The sequence below is a fragment of the Urocampus carinirostris genome, chromosome 1 (genome assembly GCF_059441175.1).
Source record: "Urocampus carinirostris isolate Australia breed hairy pipefish chromosome 1, RoL_Ucar_1.0, whole genome shotgun sequence".
In the NCBI taxonomy this organism is placed as follows: domain Eukaryota; kingdom Metazoa; phylum Chordata; class Actinopteri; order Syngnathiformes; family Syngnathidae; genus Urocampus; species Urocampus carinirostris.
Window position 1 is genome coordinate 8,645,851 of NC_142349.1, and position 25,777 is coordinate 8,671,627.

General features: G+C 37.2%; 1 protein-coding gene across 1 annotated transcript; it reads left to right on the top strand.

Moving 5' to 3' along the window:
• Positions 1–243: 243 nt before the first annotated feature.
• On the top strand, positions 244–25,316 carry arhgdia (Rho GDP dissociation inhibitor alpha). The gene is made up of 6 exons (XM_088356168.1): positions 244–387; positions 14,145–14,342; positions 17,623–17,706; positions 21,825–21,901; positions 23,575–23,638; positions 23,705–25,316. Exons 2-6 carry the CDS (start codon positions 14,153–14,155, stop codon positions 23,905–23,907), a joined length of 618 nt encoding a protein of 205 aa, XP_088212294.1. The 5' UTR covers positions 244–387; positions 14,145–14,152; the 3' UTR covers positions 23,908–25,316.
• Positions 25,317–25,777: the final 461 nt, after the last annotated feature.

The following is a 25,777-nucleotide window of genomic DNA, read 5'->3' on the forward strand; positions in this document are numbered from 1 at the left end:
TCGAATACTGCTGAAATTTTCAAGTTCTTTGACAAACAACTTATTTTTAAAGTAACGGAAATAGCTACTTTATCTGCTACTAGTTACTTTTACAATAGAGTAACTCCGTTACTAACTCAGTTACTTTTTGAAGAGGTAGTGAGTAACTATAACTAACTTATTTTTTAAAGTAACGTGCCCAACACTGCTGTTTGTTACCATTTCATCTTAAATACATCACCGCTTTAAAACACTTTTATTTTGGTAGTAATTCGCCGGATGTCGTTTTCCCCTGGTAGCGGGAATACTCTCATTTTTTCCCCCCTCTGGCACTTGTCTAGTTCACTTCAGTTGATCCATTTTCGCCAGCCCGAGCAAGCGGCAGCCGAGTCTTTCGGACGTTAAACGGTAAGTTTCGATTAGATATTCGACAAAACTATTCACATAAACGTTTTTTTATGACTTTTTACAAGTTATTAGTCGTATCGGGAAGAGGAAAAGAAGTAGGTGCCAACTGAACCAGAAACACCGAATTTTCTTTCAACTTTATTAGCTAACTTACTCTTGGGTGCGTGTTTAACGAAACCTTTTAATATACTATTGTCGGCTTAAAATGTGTGTTTCGTTTTATTCATATTCTCTAATGTGTGTAAAGTTTTGCTGAATTCTTGCGTCTGTGGCGTGGCTCGGTGGGAAAACCCTTTTCCATTACATTTCCGGATGTAAAATTTCTTCTGACTTCGAAATAGGGCGCTATTGCTAAAGTGTGGTCAATTGTTCATTGGCATTCGTTTTTATTTATTTTTTTAAGTAGCAACAGTTGGGTACATTTGAACCACGCTTTAAATGTTGCATGACAAATTTTTTTCTTGAATTTTTTTCCATACAACTTCTTGGACTCTACATCTAAAATTTCCCCTCCTAGTTTGATTTATAAATGATTAAAACTAAGAATATCCAAATTGTAGGCTACTCCTTTTGGACTCTGAATTCTCATGAGTAACTTTGTGTAACATTGCACCTGTTTGGATCAAATGTGATCAATGTGATTATGGCTGATAGGTGATTATTCTAAATCCTGCCCTCTGTGTCTACCCTGCTTCAGAGATTAGTTGTAAACGTCAGGTCACACTATGTGCTTGATTTCAAACACTGACCGTCGGATGCTTCCTCTCAGTTATGCAACATGCTTTTGACAGTTTTGTCTTGTCGGTTAGATTGATCATGGAGCCCTGTGTTGATTTTGGAGATGACCAAATCAAAATACTGATGATGATGTGAGCAGAATCAGTCTGTTCCAGATTTAAATTTAAAGCTGTTGGTTCACCACTGCTACACGTGCCCCCAAAAATAAAATTGCATCTCCCTTCTCCACTTAGTAATTGCAATGCGTCACATCCACGGACAACTGTCCAGAAATGAAACCAATTGAAACTTGAATCCAGTCAAACATATTTAACAGGATCTTGCCAAAAATTCCCACCAAGAACAGCTAATACAATCCAAATAAAAGATGCCTCTGTGACAACTCTCTCCAGTGTTTACCATGTCTTGGTCAGACAAGGTGAATCATCCGACAATATTTAAATTATTCATTAAACTTTTGTAACCCGCACTGATGCATCTGTCTTGGCACGAATGTTGGACAGCCCTTATTCTTGGTTTACTCAAGAAGTGTTAATGCACAGTTCCCTAATCAGATATTCAATCTTGAAGTGTACACATTTCAAGTGACATATAAAGCGTGGCCTGGTTGTGTCTACAATGTATTGGCAGTAAAGAAAAAAGACTGACATGCTTTAAATGCCCATCTTTTTTCCAATTAAAACAAGAAAATAGATTTAATGTAAATTATGTGCTTTCTGTTAAACCCTTTCTTAAGCACTATTTCTGAAGACTTTCAAATTGTTGTCAGGGAAGGAAAATAATGCAAAACAGTGAAATTCCAATGTTTGCATTTCAAATTTCAACATATACAATGCACTAGTCCAGTGTGTTTAATTCTCAACCAAAAGTTAAGTATGTACTATTGATAAAGCAGTGTATCACTGCAATGTGCTGTAATTCTCCATTTATATAATCACCGTATATTAAAAAGTAATAACATTATTCCATTGATGCATAAGGCACTATGGCCATAACACTCAGCCCTCCAACACTCAAGCTGGCCAAATGTTGGCAAATTCTCAAGTGTTAACTCATTCTTGTGTTTGCAGCAATACAAACTTTGCAGTTTTAAGATGATGACTGTTTTCTGAGTTTCCGTATTTTTCTATTTTGGATTTGTGATTTTCTTTAATGTCTGCTGAATTATTTTTGTAGCACAACGGCATGTACTTTTAATTTTGAAAAATGTTCAGCGCGTACAACCATAACAGTTATATCAATTTTGATACTAGTGTTTTGCGGGACAATATTTTGCCTATCACAGCCTTGGTGGCATAGATTGATTAATTATTATATCATCATTTCTAGTTTCAATTTTTTACCTATCTATCAAACTGGGTGTTTCAGTTTAAGGGAAGGCTTTATTAAACAATCAATTATTGAGCATTGTTTTGAAAGAATCTATTGCAGTTCTCTGCTGTAACCAACAGAGGTGCTGTGAATACATCCCCAAAACTTCAAACTTGGAAGAGTAATAAAACTGATGGTTTTTCAGAAAAAAAATATGGAGTGAGCCACTCCTGGAATAAGTGGGGACAGAGTGTGGATTTTGGTGTGGGAAGCTCATTGCGTGGGAGAACTTATCTGAAGCCTTTCATCTGAGCACCTTGCTATCCCATTCTGTCACAACTTCCTGCCATTGCCTGTTGGGTTTTCTTAGTCTATTTTTAAATCCTATTTGTTCTTGTCCATTCTGTATAAGCCAGTGTTTGTTTCTTTTTGGTTCCGAGTTGCATATTGTGTGATAGGATTCGTTTTGAAATTGATAAAAAATTTAATTATCCAGCAAGTTTTGCATTTCCATAGTGTTCTTTTACAACAAGAAATTGCATGCTCTACCTAAACTATTTCCTTCACCCACCCACAACCCCTAGACTGCTTAACTTTTTTGTCGTTGACTCTGCTTCCGCTGTATTGCATCAGTTCTTCTTAAGCTCTTGCTGCAACATTTCCTAATTTTTTGACTATGCCACTGCTTCACTGAGTTTAAGGGTTTTTGTCTCTACATAATCACTTGATGTTGCCTTCTCCATATCCATTTTCTGGAAATGATATCATATAGAAATCCAAGTTTGCTCATGTGCACAGGCAGCATGCTGAGCACGATAAATTGTCTACTGACTTGACTGAAATTGAGCCGTTTTGAGTAAACTAATGACGCTTTCAACAGGTTAAAGGATGTTTGTTACCTGACAGAAGAAAAAAATGTATTGTGGCATGTTTTAGCAGTGCTATTCGCATGCTAGCTCTATTGTTATTTTTAATCATACAAGCAGCCTTCAATAAATCCAAATTGACACACAGTAAATAACAGTGTAGTTAAAAAAAGCAATTCTAATTACAGAGGCTTTGAATTAGTAAGTTAGTAAGCTTTGTATTTTATCTACGGTATATGCTAGACTGGGGGCCGGCAACCAGTGACAGCAGAGCCACTTTTGGCTAATTGGCGCTCCCTGTTCACTCCCTGCCACTTTTTAAAAATGTTTATGATAAAAAATATGGTTTCTATGTGAGGACAAACAAGACAAAAGGATTTCCAATGAATATTGATACAGTATGTTTTTCCTTTCTTAAAAGGCTTGTTTTTTGCGTCTCCAGCCATATTTTTTGTTGTCTTTTTTTCATTTGTTCGATATGCCTCTTTCAACATTTTCTGTACTGACCCCTGTGCTTAGTCAGACAACATTTGCCCAAAATGAAATGTAACTTTTTTACCCCCAGTCATTCTTGACAAGTGATTTAATTTTATAATAAGTGATGAAGCAATCACAAATGATTTTTCATCCAGAATTATATTTTTATAAATGTTTTGGGATATTGACTTAAAATTTTCTCCAATATTAACATCATTCATTGCCTGTCTCAAAATAATGCATTTCGAATATCTAAAACATATAGCCACAATTGGGTAATTCTTAGCTATTATCAACACATTTTGGAAACTGCACATCCACAGGGCAACATCATGCCACTTCAGCAAAATCACAACTTGGTGAACTCAAGTTGACGTTTGAATACAAGAAAAGGTAAATGACAACATTACGTAATCTTAAGAAAATAAGTGTATTTATTAATATGCTTCCTGGTTTCCAATTTAGCACAATCTCATTTTTTTTAAATTACCAACTAATCAGATTAGTTTTTTTTCTCATGATAAATTTTGTCCTTTCTAAACGCAATCCTCGACTTGCATGAATGTCATTTCAAAACACAGACTGATAAAGCCAGATTTGATAGAAATTAGTCCTGTTAGCTTAAAGGTGACTTGTGAATTCATGTTCACATTTCCTTGTTTGGAAGTTGGACTTTCTGAAATAGTGGGCGAGAGACCGTAGTTGATATTATTTTATTTATTTAAATGTATTGTACTTTAGAACACTGAAAATTAAGGTAAAACCTCTATTTCCAAAGAATATTTTATTGAATTTGTGTATTTGAAAATGGTTTGAGAGGAGACCTTGGAAGCATAGTTGCATGCAAAATTTGACAATTGTTGATCTTTTGCATTTTGTATCCTCAAAAATCAAATTTCTGCGTTGTGGTTTGAGTAAATGAGACATTAACACTATGTTTCTATAATAAGTTGCTTTGGTACCTGTAGGTCTAGATTGACTGGGTCGATCATACTCTGATGCCCGTAATTGCACACATAGTTTGTGTGAACTCCTTCTAATGAGCACAAGCTGTTCAACTGGTCACATGGAACGCACAAAAAGACAAGTTGGTCAAAGCAGGAAAGCCTTCCAGTAAATTGCTGTGAAAGGTAAATTTTCCACTGTAGAGTTTAAAAAAATCCACACACCGCTGTGGTTCCAGGTTTTGTTTATTAAAAAAACGTTTCCAATACCCTCAGCTATCAATGACTGAAATTTATTTTACTGAAAGTCAGATAAGACAGAGATTATGTGGTTCAAAATGTGTTAACAGATACAGTTTTAGCGTGTGTGTGTGTGTGTTCAAAACAAACCTACCATACTCAAACTTGGGTCAAATGAAAACATCACAGGGCTCACACCCGCCACTTTTAAAAATGTATTTTGTTTACTACAAAAACTGGGTTAAGCTGTAGTGGTCATGTGTTAATAAGGTTTTTTTGTAGTCTAATTTTCTAACGCAAAGCCAATATCCACCTAACTAACTTCCAGACATTAAAGGAAGTTAAAAATAATTTTTAAGTGGGGAAAATATTGTTCATTTGTGACTAGGTTTTCACACAGAGAATAGTCTGATTTAAATTCAGAAAAATGCTGGTATTCGGTTTATGTAAAGCTATGTAAACGCACACAGAAATCCAATCGAGGTTTGAGTCCGACCATGAGTAGTCCGATTGAAATGGTTGTTGTTTTTTTTTCATTTCTGATTACTCTTGCATGTATACCAAATTGAATACAGTAATCTGTTTACTTGTACAAATTACTGTGCACTTTCAGTTGCCATCATCCAGGATATTTTGATGCCCCTGTGGACTTTTAGTACAGAGACGAATGATACGCGCTAACTGGCTTAATCACTAATAAAACCTCGTATATTTATATTTTCTGTTCCTAAGGGTGAAATGACACAGTTGTATCCATATGAACACAGTTTATAAACACTCGAGACGTGGTAATCGAGAGAACTTTTGAAGCGCAGAGTTAAAAAAAAAATCACGGCACTTCATTAAAATTTGTTAAGTGATCTGAATGAATCCATCCATCCATTATCTGCACCACTTTATCCTCGCGGGGTGGTCGCGAAGGATCTGAATTACCGTATTTTCCGCACTATAAGGCGCACCGGGTTATAGGGCGCACCCCGAAAAAATAGTTTTTGGTCCTATTTTTGACATACATAAGACGCACCGGATTATAAGGCGCTACAATGGGAACGTGGACAAAACAGTCAGATAGTTCAGTCAAACTTATTACCCCCTTAACATTCCGAAAGCTTGCAAAGACGCAAATACGTGTCGAGAACACGTGCGGATGCGGTGTCCGTACGATGTCACTCAAATGCATCGTTCCATCATTCGGAAGGTTAAAGTCTTGGGATTCAAGAAATGCCAACCATTCCTTAGTTTCTATTTTCTTTTTCGCTCGCAACTTTACTGTGCATATGACAATAAACACTTGGAATTGAGTTTAATTTAAAAATAGACACACCATTCCATCCATTTTCTGCACCGCTTATCACAGAAACATCGAGTTCAGTCTGAAACAAGATACAGAGCTAATATAAAACCCGGAGTAGCTCACCGAAGTCGTTGTGTTTATAATAATGTGCAGCCAATGTCCTCTTATATCCGTGAGTGTAGTAAATCCAGGAGAGTAAAATATTTACAAATACAGTACAGAATAGTAAAATACTGTTTCCTCCCCCGCCGTAGTTCGACCTAACATGCTATTCACATTCATCTTTTTCGGCCTATTGCAGGCTTTGTTTTGCCGTTTACGCCAATGCCAGCCTGTAAATGATAAAAAGGACCCGCCCCTTGACCTTCGAATAACTTTAGCCAATAGTGATCGATTCAACTGATGATTGACACATCTTTTTCGGCCAATTGCAGGCTTTGTTTTGCCGTTCAAGCCAATGCCAGCCTGTAAATGATAAAAAAGGATCCGCCCCTTGACCTCCGAATAACTTTAGCCAATAGTGATCGATTCAAATGATGATTGACACATTGGTTAGCCAATGAAACGCCGGTAAATAAATCCCAGCATACACCGCATATTACTTGGCGTTCGGGGGAAAATCGAGTCGGCGGCTGCAAGTTAGTTGGAAGACTTTGCGATTTATGTTGATCCATAAATAAGGCGCACTGTATTATAAGGCGCATGGTCAGCTTTTGAAAAAAATAAAGGCTTTTAGGTGCGCCTTATAGTGCGGAAAATACGGTAAATCATCCTTTATTTGATTTTAACAGCTATTAGCATCACAATGTCACTCATGCTTATCCCTCTCTGATTGATTGCTCGCAAACAGCATTATTCCTTTTCGTTTGTCACTAGGCATGTAAATGATTAATTCGGATTGGACCAAAAATCTAATTTCTGATCCCAGTAAGACCATTCCTTGCATGTGAACGTAGTCAGTGACTAAACAAGAACTCAATGCCCCTCTAATGGTGAAATTATGTAATTAAAACAAGTTAGGTAGGCTCCCGAAGATGCTGACAGCAAGATTGAAGTAGCAGCAGGAATTTAAGCTTGACAGATTGGAATTATAAATACTTTTCAGAAAACATATTAGTCCTGCTAAAACCTTTTGGAGCCCAATTTAAAAACATTTTTTTGGCACTGGTACAACAGAGACCATCAAACTCCACCCTAAAAACATACAAAAAATGTCTTGGCTACAATGAAGCATGAACTTGAACTAATTTTACCATTATATTTAAAGAGATTATGTTCTAGTAGCATCGACTTGAACAACCCAAAAATAAATAAGTTATTCATCATCAAAACAACTCACCTTTGGCCAACACCTTCGCAATGATGCCACACAATGCTTCCTTGGGTATCGTCAGTTGTTTTTTTCTAGTGCACTCTAGTGGTGGTTGAAAAGGCCCTCAGTTTTAGCACTCAAGACATCATGTCATCTTTCCAGGAAACATCTCATGACCTCTGAATTGTGTTAGAGGACGGCACAATGAGCTAGTCTAACTTAATGGTGTTGTCTGTAGAGTCAGCCTGGAAGTATTTGGAGCATATAATGGCTGGTGTGATCAGATTGTTAGGTAATCCTATTTTTCGTAGTTAATTTTATGTAACGTTAACAAAACCTAATGTTTCCCTTTCTGAGTCTGACTGATTTGGGGCGTTGACAATAGCACTAACTACACTTTTTTTCCAAACTGTAATTCCTGCCTGAGAAATGATCTTGTTTTGGATCTTTTCTTGCCAGTGACTAGATAAGAAGTGGACTTAGCACCTAGAAGCAAGCAGCCACAAGCCTACTCATGCCTGTTTTATTGAAACGGGCAAAAAGGCTCCATAAAATACTTTAGAATATTACTCTGTGATCTGCTTAAACAGTTTCTCAAGCTACTTAATATCAGTCATTTTATGGTCTCACAAATATTTGAAGCCGTTGTCACTACTGAGCTTGTTGAATTAACCGTTGAATGTCCACCAAATTGTGATTGTTTTATCCCAGATTCCGTTGAATTTACCATTTATGGCTGCAACTAACGATTAATTTCATAATCGATCAATCGGTCCATTATTTTTTTTTTCTTCCGTTAATCTATGGATCGGTTTCGGCGATATTTCTAATTTTTGTCTTTATTCAAATAGTGACATTTTGGATGGATAGAAAAATAGTACACAAAACAACAGAATATTCAGTAATATAAAAAGTTGTTGTCAATTAACTTGACAATAAACAAAAGTACATAGCTATACATCAGCAAATATGTAAAATAACTCTTTTTCTATAACCTTATCCAAAAATCATATTATATTTGGACTTATAATACAAAACAAAAAAGAGCAATACATTTCATTTTATGTGTTGCTTTTTTTCAATTTCTCAATTGTCTTCATATGAAATGTAAAGAAAACCCACTCTTTAAAATTTTGTCAACGAATGTTTTTGGGGGACTTAAATCTTGGAATGTGATAAAAATTCCCAACATGAAAATTATATATTCAAGAATCTTCCCCTTGGGTAGAGTTAAACATTTTTATTTCTACTTTATCATTTAATATACCTTTTTTCCACTTCTTTTTCTCTGTATTTTTTCAGCACTGTCCGTTCCATTAAAAATTGTTATCTTTGTTTCATGATGAAACAGTGAAACACTACAAACTTAACTTTCATGCCAGTTTTATTTTTAATAAGGCAATGTTCAATATTAAGGATTTTAAAAAATGTAAGATGACTTATAAAAACGGTCTTAGAATACTATGCACTCTTATTTGAATTGATTTAACAAAGTTGGTGGCTCATAACAAATCAATAACATAATTAGTTCCCAACGCTTTTACTCATTGATTTTAATTGACTTCATCGATTCGTTGTTGCAGCCAAGGTACCATGTTTAATAACCATTTTATGGAACCAGCTACAGCTTATATCACTTTAAGATATCCCACAAAATTCCCTGTGAGGTAGTTATAGTCTGGTATGTAGGACATAGCTGGAACTGAGTCGAGGATGTAAGAGAAACAACCTGATGGTTACTTCTTCCTACTAAATGATTCGGCGGACAAATCATGTCTTCCGGTTTGAGTTTCCTCTTTTTGTCTTGCCCTTATTCAACCACACTTGAAGGAAGGAATTACTGTTTTAAATCTCAGAGGGGGGCACAAAGAAATGCAGGCTCAACTTGCATGGCTTACATTCAGCTATTGAACCATTTACAGTTCCTACCGCAATGTAAAAAATAGGATATTTGGGGGAATGTTTGTGAGTGAGATATTGCCGCATTTTTTTGTTTGAGTGTTGGATCAGCTCACGTCTCAAAAAAGCACAGAAAGTGTTTGCAGTAGTTCAACAGGAACAGAGATGTTGGGCTGGGGAATATCCCATCCAAAATAAAATCTGAATTATTTCAATCATTCTGAGTGTTTTTTTATTATTGAGTTTTTAATTAAACAATAAACCAATAAACAATGTTTGATTACAAAAATAATCAGTTGCAATTTTTTTTTGATAAAACTGCATTGTACCATTTTGTATATTTGAATGGCTTTTATGTGTTGCGTCCTTAAAAAACATATTTAAAAAAGTAAACACATTTAGGGAAAATTTCAACTTCCCAAATGGTAAAATACATATTCATGTAACTGCACCAAGCAGTCATTTTTAAAATAATTGCATCTAAGATTAAAAAGAACGTTGATCCCTTAAGACTTAACTAAGTACATATTTTGTACTCATTCTCACTGATTATAATGATCATTTACCTTGTATCCTAATCTTTGCAGTGTTTATGGTATCAATCATTTTACTGACAAAAAATATTAATTGCTTTTGCAAAACAGTTTTAAACACTTACCTACCAAAATGAGTTGTTACCAACTATTATGAAACCATTTTGCATAAACAAACAAGTCCAGTATTCTGCCAGTTCTGCATTGCTGTTAATAATCAACACAAACCATTCAAATGATTCACATTAAACTCTTCAATTACTTGTCTTGATTTGACAATTATAGTAAATCTTCACACTACTAATTTTAGAATTAATTTTATTGCACAACCTTACATGAATGTCACCTTTGCTATGTGGTGGCTGAAGTGGATCGCAGTGGATAAACGGTTCTACTGGGGCGGCGCAGTGAGACAACAACCAGACTGAGTGTCTGAGGGGACTGGTGTGCAGCTGCCTCCTGCTTGCTGCAGGTGTTGATTCAGTCTAATAGTTTTTCATGGACAGCACAAGTTCGCCTCATGCCGTCACCAGATGCCGGTGTTACTTGCGTCCTGATTTTTCAGGCCAGGATTTTCAGGGTTATTGTTGGTCACTCCATTTTTTTTAAAAGAAACTTCCAGTTGGATAAGCAGCACAACTCTCTTTCCATTCTGCTATGTATTCTGTTATTTGCCACGAGAACATGCAATGAGAAATGGTCAATTGAGCATAATTTTTGGTGCCTCGTTAATCAAAGCAAGTTGTTGTGGCGTCGCCCTTTAAGGAGCCCTTTGTTCTGCTGATCTCTGCTGAGTCTCTGTGCACTTGCTTCTAATAAGCATCAACTGGGGCAAGCATGCAGCTGGTCAATGATAGGCCACAGAGTGTGTGCGCGACGGTGAAAGGGGAAAATAGCAAGTCACAAAGAGGTCTGGTTCATCAGCCATAGATACTAATGAACCTGACAACTACGGATGGACAAAAAAATTAAATTGGGTCTGAAAACAAAATAAAAATGTGTTTTCCTTTGACTTGTTTGAAAAGGTACAATGTAAAAAGATAACTTACTTACTGGCACATTGCTAGATGCTACTTTTAAGTGCTTATAAATCTTGACATTTGTTTTTGGCACCATGAGTAAAAATAGAGTGATAATGAGTGCCTTTTTTGTATATCATTTAATCACTAGTTATGTTACAGCACTGACCACCGCGACCTGGGTTCATTTCCTGGGAAGCTGCGTCGTGGCCGTCATAGACTTTTTGGACTAGTTTACAGGCTGGGGGCGTCGTTGCTGTCATGCACTTTCCGGACAAATTTTCAACATGTTACCTAGTGTTTACTATGTTTGTGTACTGTAATGCTAAATCTAATTCACCCTGGTCATCCTGAAATGGGGATTACTACTTGTGAGGTCCCTTCTCAAGGTTTCTCTTTTTCCTCACGCTGAGGTTTTGAGTTGTTCCTTACCCGCATGTTGGCTTAAGATCAGGTAATATTTTAATTGTAATCCTGTGCAGTCCTTTGAGACATTTTTGTGATTAAGGGCTATATAAATAAATGTGACTTGACTTGACTTACACAACAAACCGAATTCGAGAACTAAGCATTAAAAGATCTAAAGACAATATGAGTTTGTTGTACTTAAGTGGAGTGAAAATAAAAATAAAAAGCTTTTGCCTACTAAACTGCACAATCAAGCTCTCCTTTTTTTATGTACTGTATTTTCCGGACCCTATAGTGCGCACTTCAAACCCTGAATTGGCCAGAAATTTGAAAGTGCACCTTTATAACCGGTGCGCCTTTTATTTACAGCAAAATGTAGTGGATAGAATTGGAAATGCATCCAGTAGGGTATTTGTGCAATAATTGATCAACTATTCAACCGGGGCTGCGGCGGTGATGGAGCTGAAATTTAACCACTAGACGACACAAAAAAGGGCTTTTAGATTTTATCTCATTATCACTCAGTTTTTTTAATATACGGTACTTTAAACCCTTGACACTCCGACGGCCTGCCGGCGGGGCCACAGGACTGCCAAACTTTTGATAAACAAATAACTGAAATACATATTGGAAAGTAGCGATGCACGATTAACCGAAATCTAATTGACATTGCGATGTGACGCAGTGCGATTGTCTACTCCAGTGATTTTCAACCACTGTGCCGCGGCATACTAGTGTGCCGTGAGAGATCGTCAGGTGTGCCTTGAGAAATTATCCAATGTCACTTTTTAAAATTAAAAATGTTATAAAACATTTATTAATCATTTTCTGCAAATATGTCATTGTCAAGTGTCTATGCTGTAAAAACTCAGGTTATTTTTAATTTATATTGTTATTAAACTTACTGTTCAGTGTCGTTTTATATCATTTTTGGTTAGTGGTATGCCGCAAAAGTTTTCCAATGTAAAAAACGTGCCTTGGCTCAAAAAAGGTTGAAAAATGCTGGTCTAGTCGCATCACATTTTGGTTTGTTCAAGGATTTATAAACAGCAACCCTAACAAAGTTCCCCAGAAGAAGGCGCTGTTTATTTAAGTTTAACCCCTGTAAAATTCACGTAAAGTCCTAATCCAAGGTGTACCCAAAGTAAATTGAATGCTGTCGATGAACGGTTTGGAGAATCTGGACGGTTTTGGTCTCTTTTGAAAGGAAACACTTTAGTTTTGTTCTCAACTGAAATAATCACTGAGTGCTACTAACATTGAGTAATCTGAGTTGGAACACTCAGACGTAGAACGTTTTTATTCTTGTCTAAATTTTGTTTTGCAATCACGTGCCTGCAGATGAGTGTAGCATAGAAATCTTTACTGGAAAACAATTGGGACAATGCCATGAAGCTTTACCTGGTCCCAAGTCAAAGTTGATCACCATCTGAAAAACTAACTAGTATTTTATATTTTTTCTTAAGGGTATGTCTAGGCGTGACTGGTGGCATCAGACCTTTGGCCATGTAACTAGTATTAACCTTTGAATGTATAAGTGAGATAAAAAAATTACCCCATGGGTTGTTGTTCTTCAAAATCTTCTAAAATAAAAAGGTAAAGTATTCCTCATAAAACATGCATATGACTCCACTCAAAGAAGAATGTATGTACTGGTAGGTCATGCATCCAAGTGTAGAGTACTTACAAAAATAAGATAAATAGCACAGAAAATGCATATTTCTTTTAAAATCGAACATTGCATCGAAATTACAATACTGGTCAGACACCTTTTCCATGGTGAGGGTCTGTTGATGCAAATTTTATTTCATGCACAGTTACATTGAACTCGTCTTCCTTGACACACATATTCCACCTGTCTCACTCTTATTTTTACTGCCATTAGAAAACTATGCATAAATTAGCCACATCATTGCTTAAGTCGCTGGGTTGAAAGCTTGGGAAAAAGTCGCGGCTTCTATATACCGTATGTGTATAAAATGTGTGAATAAATAAGGTAGCCCCTACTGGGGTTTTAATTCCATGCGCCTTAAAGTCTAGTGCGCCATAAATATAAAAAGGGCAAATTTAGGGGGCGTTGCTCTTTATGATTAGTGTGCCTTAGTTTGGAAAATACAGTATATATTTCAGCTTTTAATATACAAGACAGTGAATAATGTCAAGAAAACTGTATAAGGAGGGAATTGATGATGGTGTGGTGTGTGTGTGTTAGTTGTCTAATGTCTAATGTAACAAACGAGTCACACTTAAATATTCGCCAAAATTAAATAATACTAATAGTAAACTTTAACACTTGCTGTTAATAGCTTAGCATGAAAAGCGACTTCGGAGACGAATGGTCTAAATGTTACACACAGTGTTTATGAATTAAAAATGGCTGTAATAGTAATTTAGAAATTAGTTGTTAGTGGTTAAACATTGGTCAGTCTGGCTTAGCAACTAACAAAACACGGAAGTAGGGGAACATAAAATGTCTTGTTGGTTCAATGTTGACAGCATCCTCCGTTTCCTTTGTTTTCGTCAGCCTCTTTTCTTATTGTTTTCCCTCTGAACAGCTGTAAATTCGGTACTGTTCCATGTCCCGCAACATGTGGAGCTAAAATGTTAAAGTAAACAGCAAAAAAATCAAAGTGTTGCACAATGCATCCTCCTGCGGTCATCTTCAGTTATACAATTTTCGGTTTATTTTTGCCCCCTCCCTGCATGCCGTGTTTAGCACACACCATGGCAGAATCGGAGCCCACACCAGAGCAGCTTGCCGCGCTCGCCGCAGCCAACGAGGAGACTGACTGCCCGGTCAACTACAAGGCTCCGGCGCCCAAGAGTTTGCAAGAGATACAGGAACTTGACAAAGACGACGAGAGCCTACGCAAGTACAAAGAGGCTTTGTTAGGAAAGACCTCGGCTAATGCAGGTGAGGAAAAGGAAACGTGAAGCAATTTAACACTGCGTTCTTTTTCTGCAGTTTCTGCCAATCACTTGTTGTGTTTGACTGTTAAATTTGTCCAAATAACCTGCTGATTTAGTCACAGCACAGTCTGTCATCAAATTTTGTGAGACCCTGATGGGTGGACCGTTTAGGAGCCATATTGGACCCAAAAAAAACAAAACCCCAAATTTGTCCAAAGCAGCAAAAATGCCTTTTTTCCTTATGAACAATGCAACGCATGCTGTATGCGCCTATATTAGCTATATTAGCCTACTATCAAATTGACGAAGATGGATGCTGTGCATTCTCTGGTTAATGATGCACCATGTTATTCCTCTGTTGCAGGATACCGGCTCAAGAGTAACTGCTTTACAATATTAATGAATTGGTTTGTTTCATTGCTCGGACAAAATTAATAAAATGCAACAAAGAAGTCCATCATATCACACAATGTTTGGTCAGTGACTTCTCTTTGAACTGCTGTCCCAGGCAAGACGCATTGACATTTTTATTTGTGTTTCTTTTTTAATCAAATACAAAGTTACAATGAATCCAAAATCAAAAACTTTGATAAACGATCGAGAATACGGGAAGGGAAAAGCAATAGCTTATCTTGGTCCCGTCCCCTTGACAGTCAGTCCATACACTTTTTACGTTAATCAACTCATGTAACCAGTTACAGTACTATAACCAGGTATTATATATTGACCACATCTTATCATTCAAAGAAAAGTATAGTGAACAAATCCATGACTTTGCAATGAATTCAAAGTTATTTGACGGGGAGGAAGCAATATGTGAAAATGGGAGAGTTGTCATCTGAATACTTGGACATCTGTTATGTGTTATTTAAGTTATATAGTAATGATATTTTTCATGTTTCAAAACTATTGAAAATGGTAATATTTGCAGACAACACTATTATTTTATATTCAAATTATAACTATATTGATTTGGTAACCTGTATTAATCGTGAATTATTAACCTAAATGGATGGATATAAATTAATTATCTTTACATTTAAATAAAACCAAAGTGATATTCTGTAGTAATCGCAAGGCAAATCAAAATTTAAGGTAAAAATTGATGGTGCTAAATAGACACTGTATCAGAAATTAAGTTTTTAGGGGTCATAATAGATAATAAATTAAGCTGGAAAACACATCAGACACATACGAACTAAAATATCTAAAAGCATTTCAATAATTACTAAAGCCAAATTCATTTTAAACTATAATGCATTGTATTTAATATATTTTTCTCTAGTTCTGCCATACTTAACATATTGTGCAGAAGTATGGGGAAATAATTACAAAAGTTCACTACAGCCCCTTTTTATCCTCCAAAAATGTGCAATTACAACCAACACTGGGTAGGATATCGAGATCATACTAATATTTAATTCCTGTTGTCCAAATTATTAAAATTGGATCATTTAGTATTTTTTTCACTGCACAACTGCTATTTGAGGTCAACAAAAACGTAGTGCCAGAAAACATCCATAAATTATTCACTCGGAAAGAGGGAAATTATAATTTAAGGGGATGTAGTAAATTCATAATCCCAAAGGTGAGAACAACCAGGAAAAGTATGTGTGTGGAGTCAAACTTTGGAACAATTTACAAGACGAGATCAAACGATGTCCTACTGTTCACTTGTTCAAATTTAAATACAAAAAAAACATTACTGGCGGAATACAGAGATGAAGAAAAGGGGGTATGAGTGATACGAGAGATTGGGAATAGTGCGTCTAGAACTGGTTAACCTTGTTGGTATTGTTGCTATTGTTATATCATAACTGTTATTATTGTTACTATTGTTAATATAATTGGTGGGTAGGGAATATAACAATCTGCTTCTGACTACCCCTTTTCGAACATGTTCCGTAACATTATTTTGTTGTTGAGTTATTGTTTTTGTTCTGTTTTTGTTTTAATGTTCGAAATAGTTTTGATTCATTCAACATGAAATCGCGTAATAAATGTTGGAGTATTATTTCACATTGCCTCATTTGATCCTTTAAAATCACACACATATTTAGACTAAAACGGTTTCAATAAATGGATATACGTACGTTATTTGATGGTTTGTTAACCCCTACCGCTCCTGTAAAATTTGCCAAAAATCCAAATCCAAGACGTACCCAAAGTAAATTGAATGATGTTCTCGAACCGTTTGGAAAATATGGACTGTTATGGTTTCTTTTAGAAGGTAAGATTATAAAGTTTGTCCGCAACTGAAATAATCACTGCAAGTGCTACTAAAATTGAGTAATCTGAGTTGGAAACGCACATAAAACATTTTTATTCTCTCCTACTTATTTTTTGCAATAAAATGCCCGCAGAGGAGTGTAGCATGGGCATCTTACCTGCAAAAACATGTGAGACAATAGCTTGAATCGTTACCTGGTACCTTGTCAAATTTGATCAAATTCTGTAAAAACTAAACATTGTATTTTACACATGTTTCTAATGGTATTTTACTTTGGCCACCTTTTAAGACCTTTTGAAAGAGTTGTAAATGTTTGACTTCTTTTTCTGGAACTCAATCCAAGATAATGCACACTTGCGTGTAATAATGGTGCGTAACAATGAATCACGGGTTGTGTTGCGCACTTTGATTTTGGAGTCTAATTTGAATACACGGTGAATATCTGCACATCGTTTTGTTCAGAATTTCATTGGCTAACCAATGTGTCGATCATCATTTCAATTGGTTACTACTGTCTTAAGATTCGGAGCTAAAGGGGGCAACCTCCCTTTTATCAAACAAGCCCTTACTAATGTGAGCTGTGGACTGTGGGGGAAAAAAGCCTGCCATTTGCCGAAAGTAATGTCAATCAAAAGGTCAGAGGCTAACGGCCCTATTGAAAATACCTTTACTAGTCTGTTCATTTGTAAAAGGGAATTATGTGGCAAAACAAACAGATCACAACAAGGAAAGTCCAACGATGCAGATATGCTTTTAGGAGGATTCTGTTTATATGTTGGCATTATTGTGTGTTTTGGAGTAAATATTTTACACCATTGGATTCACTGGACGGTCCTGGATAGAATGATTCCATGTTTGCAGAATAACATCAGCTGACATCCAGGGGACTTTTTGGTGAGCTTTCACGCATTCATAGTTTTCGGGTATCTAATTTTATACTGATGGGCGGCTGTCGGAACGTTAAGGGTTTTATTTTTTTTCATTCATTGATGGTTGAATAAGAACAATAAGACTTGAATATGAAGGGTCAAAATTACATATTTTTCTGTCCCAGATCCGAACAAGCCGAACATCCAGGTGACGCGTATGACTTTGGTATGTGATGCCGCACCAAACCCCTTGATACTTGATCTGCAGGGTGAGTTTGTATTTCATTACAAATAAAATACTTAAAGCATACGATTTAAATCAGATGTTTAGAACTTATGGCTCACGAGCCAGGTGTAGCTTTTTTCATGAGTATATCTGGCTGTAGCTCTTCTCTACCTTTTCAGGCTGGTGAAAAGAGAAATGTCATTAGATGTTTTTTTCTGTGTCTTTTAACCAATGAGATGCGTCGGAATAAATGTTTGTGTTACGTCCGTCTTCTACCATTTGCTGGAGGTTTTTCAAGAGTTAAGTCTGCGCATGTAATGAAAAAATGACGACTGATCAACAATACACTTCATGCAGAGGTTAGATCTTGAGCTTATTCCGAATCAGAGTCCGACCTGCTTTTCGCCCCGGGTCAGTCCTAAAATGATGTCAAGTCATGTTTATTTGGACCGCCCTTAATCACAAGAAGTCCCAAAGGTCTGTACAGACATCATCAACATGAAATACAACATCATTCATGAGCTATTCAATAGAAGTGTGTTTTAAGCCTGAACCCTAACGCTTTCACTGAGGTTGAAGATTGAATCTGAGAGGGCAGAGCTTTCTACAGCATTGGGGCCGAAATAGAGAATGCTCTCAAGCCTTCAAATGTCTTTGACTCTTGGGATAACTAGTGAACCAGCAATTCCCACGCGAAGGTTCGGAGCATGAACATAGTGAGAAATTAAATCTGAAAGATATGAGGGGAAAGTCCATGCATATTTTTTTATAATACCAACAGAACCTAAAAATCATATCTTAAGCTGATTATGCTGAATTTATCATTTCTCATTGCATTTTATACCAGCTGAAGGCTTTTGATGCTAGACTTCAGGAGACCGGAGATTAGTACATTAAAGTATCCAAAACGGGAGGTAACAAACACAGGAATTATAATCTCTGCATCAGACTGGGACAGCCTAGGGCTAAAATGGAACGAAAGGTGTTCTAATAGTATTCTTAATGTGTAACAAACGACAAATTAAGGTCTGATTTGAAATGTTTGACTGTCACTCTGAGTGATGTTACATTTGTCAAGGTTCAGAGCAGTGTTGGAGAACAAGTCACGGCATTGAGAAGGACTAAATTCAGGATTGAGGTGCAAAAGTATAGTGACATCCATCTTTTTATCCTAGTGAGGCAGGTTTTAAACTTCCACAACTTAGCGAAGCAGTAGTATTCAGCCCTGCGTAGTGCCACAAGTATAACCAAAAGGCTCAGAGATCATATCACAGTATCTACCACGATGCGTCCACTCTAAGAAGATGAGGATCTGAATCATGAGAGGACAAACCCTGAGAGACCAATCAATTTTTTCAGCCGATCTAGTAAGATATTATGGTCCGCAGTGTCAAAGGCAGCAATGAGATCCAGCAGCAGCAACATTGATTTAGCGCAATAGTCCTTTGCCAGGAGAAAATTGTTGGCTACTTTAAGCAGAACTGTCTCAATTGATTGATTTGACCTTAATCCTGACTGCATAAACCTCAAAAGATTATTCTTTGTCATTCAGCTGCTGTGTGACAACTTTTTTAAGTACTTTAGAAAAAGAAAACGTAGGTTTGACACAGGTCATACCCTATGTAATAATTACATAGGCTTTCTGGGTCATGGTTGGGTTGCTTGGGTTCAATGACAGTAGACTTGAAAAATGCCGGAATAAGAATAATTTACTTTTATTGTCATTCTTTGTAACAATGCACACAGAACGAAATGTCGATACACCTGACCCGTACAGTTGAACTGTAATGAGCTGCCATTTTGGACCCAACTGCTGTGTTGGGAGTCATAAGGTGACCAATCCCCCCAATTCAAACCCTTAATGCCAAGCACCAAGCAGGGAGGCAATGAGTACCAATGTTGTAAGTCTTGGATATGACTCGGCCGAGGCTTGAACCACAACTTCCCAGTCTGGGAGCGGGCGCCCTACCATCTAGGCTACCAAGCTGGTAGAATAATACCCGAGGATAGCGATATGTTGATAATATTTAAAACTGAATGTCCAAGGATCAGAAAGAGATCTTTAAACAAGCCCGGTAATGCGTCAAACAGTCAAGTAGTCAGTTTTGCCGTACTCACTAGAATCGTAAGATTATCAATTGACAAATCATTACGTCCTGTTTTTTTTTTTTTTTTTTTTTTTAGGAAAATATGTTAATCAACCATTGATCAGATGCTTTGGCTCCCCTTCAAGGAGTGTCCTCCTTGTAACTAGGGTTCTATTTTGTCCTGACAGACCGCCAAGGAAATTATGGTCGTACAGAACTAATAGAACATTCATAACTTACTATTTATCAGATAGTTTACAGGATTTATGCAACTCCAAGACGATTCGATTTATGCTAAAAAAAAAAAAAAAACAGAAATCGTCTCATCTCAACAAGTACTTTCCTTTTGCAATGTCAATTCAAAGAAGTCATTCCTCTCTCTGTCTATTATCCACCCATCATCACTCTTCTTTGTCTCTCTGCTTCTCTCTGTTAAAGTGGCGCGCTAGATTCTATTTGATATATTGCTGCAGTTTATGCTTCAATTTTCACGCCGGCGAAATGATTGCCGGCCTTAACATTTTCCCGTCAACTCTAGTTAATGTAACCTCTGCAGACGCATAAATATAAAATATGTAAATGTTTGTACAGTCTTGTTTAATTTGGATTTCATTACAAAAGTTGAGGGCGGCACAGCGGCTGAGTGGTTAGAGCGTCTGCAGCACAGTTCTGAGGTCCATGGGATCAAATCCAGCTACCAGCCTTCCTGTGCGGAGTTTGCATGTTCTCCCCGTGCTTGCGGGGTTTTCCTCCGGGCACTCCGGTTTCCTCCCACATTCCAAAAACGTGCATGTCAGGTTAATTGGCCGGTCCAAATTGTCCCTCGGTGTGAACGAGGGCGAATTGTCTGTCCCTGTGTGCCCTGCGACTTGCTGGCAACCAATTCAGGGTGTCCACTGCCCGAAGATGGCCGGGATGGGCTCCAGCAACCCCTTGACCCTACTTGAGGATAAGCGGTACAGATAATGGATGGATGGATAAAAAAGACTGATTTGATTTGTTACTATAAATGACCTCTCGACCAGAGTCTTCAAAGATACAATATGAAATTTTAGGTTTGCTTTGGGCTTAGTCCTGCAAATCAAGTTGATTGATTGGGCTCGGGCTGAATCGGGCTTTAGTACCTGCCGCTTTGGGTTGGTCTAGATTCTTTTGTCACCAATCTACGTCCTGCTTGATGACTTTAAAGATGAATGTTTGTAAATTTCAAAGATTTCTAAGATTCACATCCATAAAACGATATGGAAGACAAATAATGACCACTCAATTCCCTAGGTTAGAACTGTGACCATGTCACATATCAGATAGTAAATAAACTATTATTTACAACAATTGTGATGGTCAAATGAACCTCAACAAGCTTAAAGGAACATTGTGTATTATATAGTGCCTCCTTGTGGTCAAAAAAGCTTTTATTCATTTAAAAAAAATTTACACACTCATAGGTTGAGTAAATTTTATATATGTCACATAACATGAGTTGACATGATTGTCGACCATCTTGCTGCTAAGGTTACCCCCAAAAATCCAAAAACCTGGTGAAATGCTGGGCAGAAAAATGAGACGATAAATTATGTTGTCCGTAGTTTATTTTCCTTGTCCTTAATTTTTGCTTGCAGTACACACTATACGAAATTTGGTGGTCAAATATTATACAGTGTCCCTTTACTTAACTGTGGGAGGGAGATACATTTTAACTTTACAAAATAATCAAATGTCACGCTGCAAAATGAAATTGCTGAATAATTTCTTTGTGAGGATCAGGTTTTCCAGCTTTGTTTTAAAATATGTTAATGCTCTCGGTGAATACAAATCTAAATATTTGGTTTCGTGGCTCTTTGATTACAAAAGAAATCCAGACCCCCGATTTCGATTTGAACTTATTTTAACCCACCAACTCACTTTTTAGTCGGACTGTTAAATCCTAAAATGGATAAATATGACGTTGCCATTGACTCATTAAGGTGTGTTGAAGTGGGCCACCTTGTGGTCAGAATCTGTACTCCAATTTTCTCAGGCATGTTTCTCTCCAATACCAAGTTTCTCTTCAAACTGTGTGATATGTGTCTGTCAGGTGATCTGGAGAGCTTCAAGAAGAACCCTTTTGTGCTAAAAGAGGGAGTGGAGTACAAAATAAAGATCAACTTCAAGGTTAGAGCGAGATGCCCGTCTATCACTATGTACCAGTACTGCATTTTACGGACTACAAAGCACACACCTATAACCCCTCAAATTGGCCGTAATAACCCAATGCGCCTTAGCGCAAAATACAATGGCAATGATTTAAAATACATATAGTATTTATATTTGAAAGTTAATACACAAGGGTATTTGGTGTACTACTGTTCTTGTGCAATGATTATTTAAAGGATCAGTGTGTAATATTTAGTGCCTCCATGTGGTACAAAAACTAGCATTCAGTAAAAATAAAACATTGATTTGAATACCAGGCAAAATACATGATTTATCATACCAATGTAATCTAAAAAATAGAAATCACGGGTCAAGTTATTTGTATTTCTTTTACATAGTGGAATCCATACCTAGTAGTCTGCCATGTTTGTCTGTCATCTTTCTGCTTGCTATGTCATTGTTTTTTGTTGACATTAGACAACAGTTCCATCTAATGGTGAAGTATTACACACTGGGGCTTCAATCAAAAAACATTGACCGCAAACCTTGTATGCAACGGGAATGGAACCAGGCTCGCAGCAGTGAGATTACTTAACCACTAGACCCCCAGTGATAAGAGAAATAGATTTTATCTCATCAACACACTATTTTTACTCTCTCATGTTGAGAGAGTGTAGCAAACACGAAGGTCATTCAGAAAGTTAAAAATAAATGTAAAATCGTATTCATCATCAGATACACCAAAGGGTATTTTCCCATTTCATGTTTTTTTTGCGCTCGTTTATATCTTTTGTTTTCTCCATTCTTTGTGTGTCACTGGTGGTCTATTTAAGATCTGTCGCTGTCACCGCCACGACTCGGGTTACAGTCCAGTGCGCCATATTAGCAGGGTTCTTACAGGTGCTTGAAATACTTGAAAGTGCATCAATTTTAATGGTGTGTTTCCAAAGTTTGAAAAGTGCTTGAAATTTGGGTGAAGTGCTTGTGAATGCCTGAAATTGTTGCAATGTTTCCTGGCATTTTAACTGTAGACCTAATATTAAATGGGAAAAAGTGCTCCAGTGGCTTCGCTTTGCCATTGCATTTCTTCTTCCCTCGTGAATAACTGCAGCTAGCATTAATTTGTATGACGCAGCAAAGTATGCAAAAAAGAGATCCAAGTCTTTCCAATGGGATGGTCAGCTCCCTTTAGCCATATAAAAAAAGTAATTCAGTGATAACTAGCCTAAATATGATTCTGTATTTTTGCTAACCATTTGGTTCATGCTACACCTAAACTTGCTGTGGTTGACGGAATATCTAATTCTGATGTTTACCAGAAGATCCTGAAAGATAACGACTGGCTATCAGTTGGTGCCCAACTCGCTATTAGGTTCCGGGGGCAATTATTTTTTTCACACAGGCCCAGATATGTTGGGGTTTCTTTTGTGCCATAATAGACAGTTATCATTTCAAAACTGCATTGTGTATTAACTTGGGTCCTCTCTGTGTGATATTGAAGTAATTTTGATGTTCTGAGTGAGTGATAAATATGCAAAAACTCCAGAAATCAGGAAGGGGCAAATACTTTTTCACGGCACTGAATATGGGAAACATTTATGACAAGACTATTTCCTGGGGGTGGAGTGCCTAACAATCCAGTGTGTTTTTATGGTCCGGAAAAGACTACTAAATTGTGACATCGTTTTCAGGTCAACAGGGAGATTGTGTCGGGTTTGAAATATATTCAGCAATCGTTCAGGAAAGGAGTCAAGGGTAAAGAACGCCTCGTTTGGTTGTAGATCTGTAATCATGCAGTTACTAATCTGTTATATTCCCCAGTTGACAAGTCGGACTACATGGTGGGCAGCTACGGACCCAGACCAGACCAGGAGTACGAGTTCCTCACCACCGTGGAGGAAGCGCCCAAAGGCATGCTAGCCCGCGGCACGTACAACATCAAGTCCAAGTTCACCGATGACGACAAGCACGACCATTTGTCCTGGGAGTGGAGCCTCACCATCAAGAAAGACTGGAAGGACTAACTTGAGTGGCCTCCTTCAGCAAAAAGCTCTTTTTTCCGCTTTGCCTCTTTGCTGTCATTCCATAGCTTCTGATTCACTTCCTGTCCGTCGGACGCCCTCGCACTTCCTTTTTTAATTTAGTTAGCTTTCCTGTGATGTGTTATACTCTGGGAATGGAGATAACAACATTAAGAATCGGTATACCTGTTTTTGTATGCATTTTCTAATTCCGCTATTCATCCCATTTTGTCCCTTCTTTTTTCATAATCACCATGTCTGCCTTCAGAAACTACAGGCGCATTGCTGTACGTACATACTCAGTGTACGGTCTTTTTGTATCTTTGCTGGACACACTTCTTGGAAGCAGCCTGACTAAAGCCTTTGAGCAGATTTGTTGACTCGGTAAATGGTTTGGAATTTAGGTCATAGCTTTCCCCCCCTCATGTTAGTTTGCAGTAAGTATGGTTATTTTGCCATTCTTGCAACGGGTGAACCGTGTGGCCTTTTAGACAAGAAGTCTCAGGAGAAACAATTCCCTTCCGGTCTGTGATCAACCAAGAAAAAGTACATTGTTCCTCAGCAGTGTCTTTACCAGTAAAGGTCTGATCATTGAACCTGAGTACCCCCGTTCGTTTAGAACTTTTCTCTCTGCTTAATTAAGATCTTTCTGGTGTCCGGCTGGGGTTTAATTCCGTGTTTGCTTTGTGCTGCAGGTGATGTTGAACTCCTGTGATTAAAATGTTGACATTCAAATGTGTGTTGAAATGATAGAATACAACATGGAATCAATTCCATTTATATCAACCAAAAATCTTTGTGACAAATGGCACCAATGCATGCTAAGAAGAAAACTGCACTAGATAAATGTCATTCAAGCGCATTTTGGGTGCAGGCGGATCACGTTTTTTCAAATTCTACCCATTTGAAATTGGTGTTCATTGAGACATCAGCCCTCTCTACTTTTTACCCTGGTAAAATGTGCTTTTTTCTTTATATTTTGTGATCTGGAGATTAAATGCTCATCTAGATGGCAAAAGGTATTTATTGTATGGACACGATCACAAACATCTAGAGGAAATATTTTCATATTCCTCAATTTCATGACATTTCCAGGACAGCGTGTATTCTGTGCTTCCAAGTGGTAAACACATGACCTATCATATAAAAATGCATTTATTTTACATGACATGAGCCTCACCTAAAGAGAGCTGTCATTGCCATCTTGCTAGTTACCCTAATGGTGTTTTGGTCACTTTGAGTCTCCGCAGTTGGTATTCTTCCTTGTGATTTTTAGCACTCGTTTTTGGTAACACTGCGGTGCGGTAACATCTAGTATTTAAATAATACACACTGTTCATTGAAGCAATTTAATAACATCCTGCCGATTTGAAATGTGTTACATCCGATTCATTAAACAATGCCAAACATAACAGCTACTTTTAAGTATATAGTTTGTGTGTAATATTTGACCACTATATGGCACTGTACAGAATGTGTATAGTCTAATGCTAACAAAAAACAATGCCAAGAGCACAGTGAAACGGATAGATGCCAGACAAATATTACCTCGAGGCAGTAATTCCACTATGTAAAAGAAATGCAAATATCGAGACCTATAATTTCTTTAATAAAAATGAGTATTGGTTTGATGGATTTAAATATGCAATAATAAATTGTTTTGTTTTTTTATCAATAGGTGGCACTAAATATTACACACTGCCCCTTTAATGGCGGCAGGCATCCATCACTGGTGCCTTACCGCTTCATTTACATGTCGAAATATTCTTACAGCCCGGCATAGAAGCAAAAGAGCTTTTGGGAGAAAAAATTGCAACATGGTTGTGGCTTCAAACCACAATATTTAAAACAATGCAACACTCTTGGTTGTTGT

Excerpts from the sequence above, each read along its gene's own strand:
- arhgdia (XM_088356168.1), top strand. The coding sequence starts at position 14,153 with ATGGCAGAATCGGAGCCCACACCAGAGCAGCTTGCCGCGCTCGCCGCA. Across the intron at positions 14,343-17,622 it reads AAAGACCTCGGCTAATGCAG|ATCCGAACAAGCCGAACATC; the intron begins GTGAGGAAAAGG and ends TTTCTGTCCCAG. Across the intron at positions 21,902-23,574 it reads AAATAAAGATCAACTTCAAG|GTCAACAGGGAGATTGTGTC; the intron begins GTTAGAGCGAGA and ends CATCGTTTTCAG.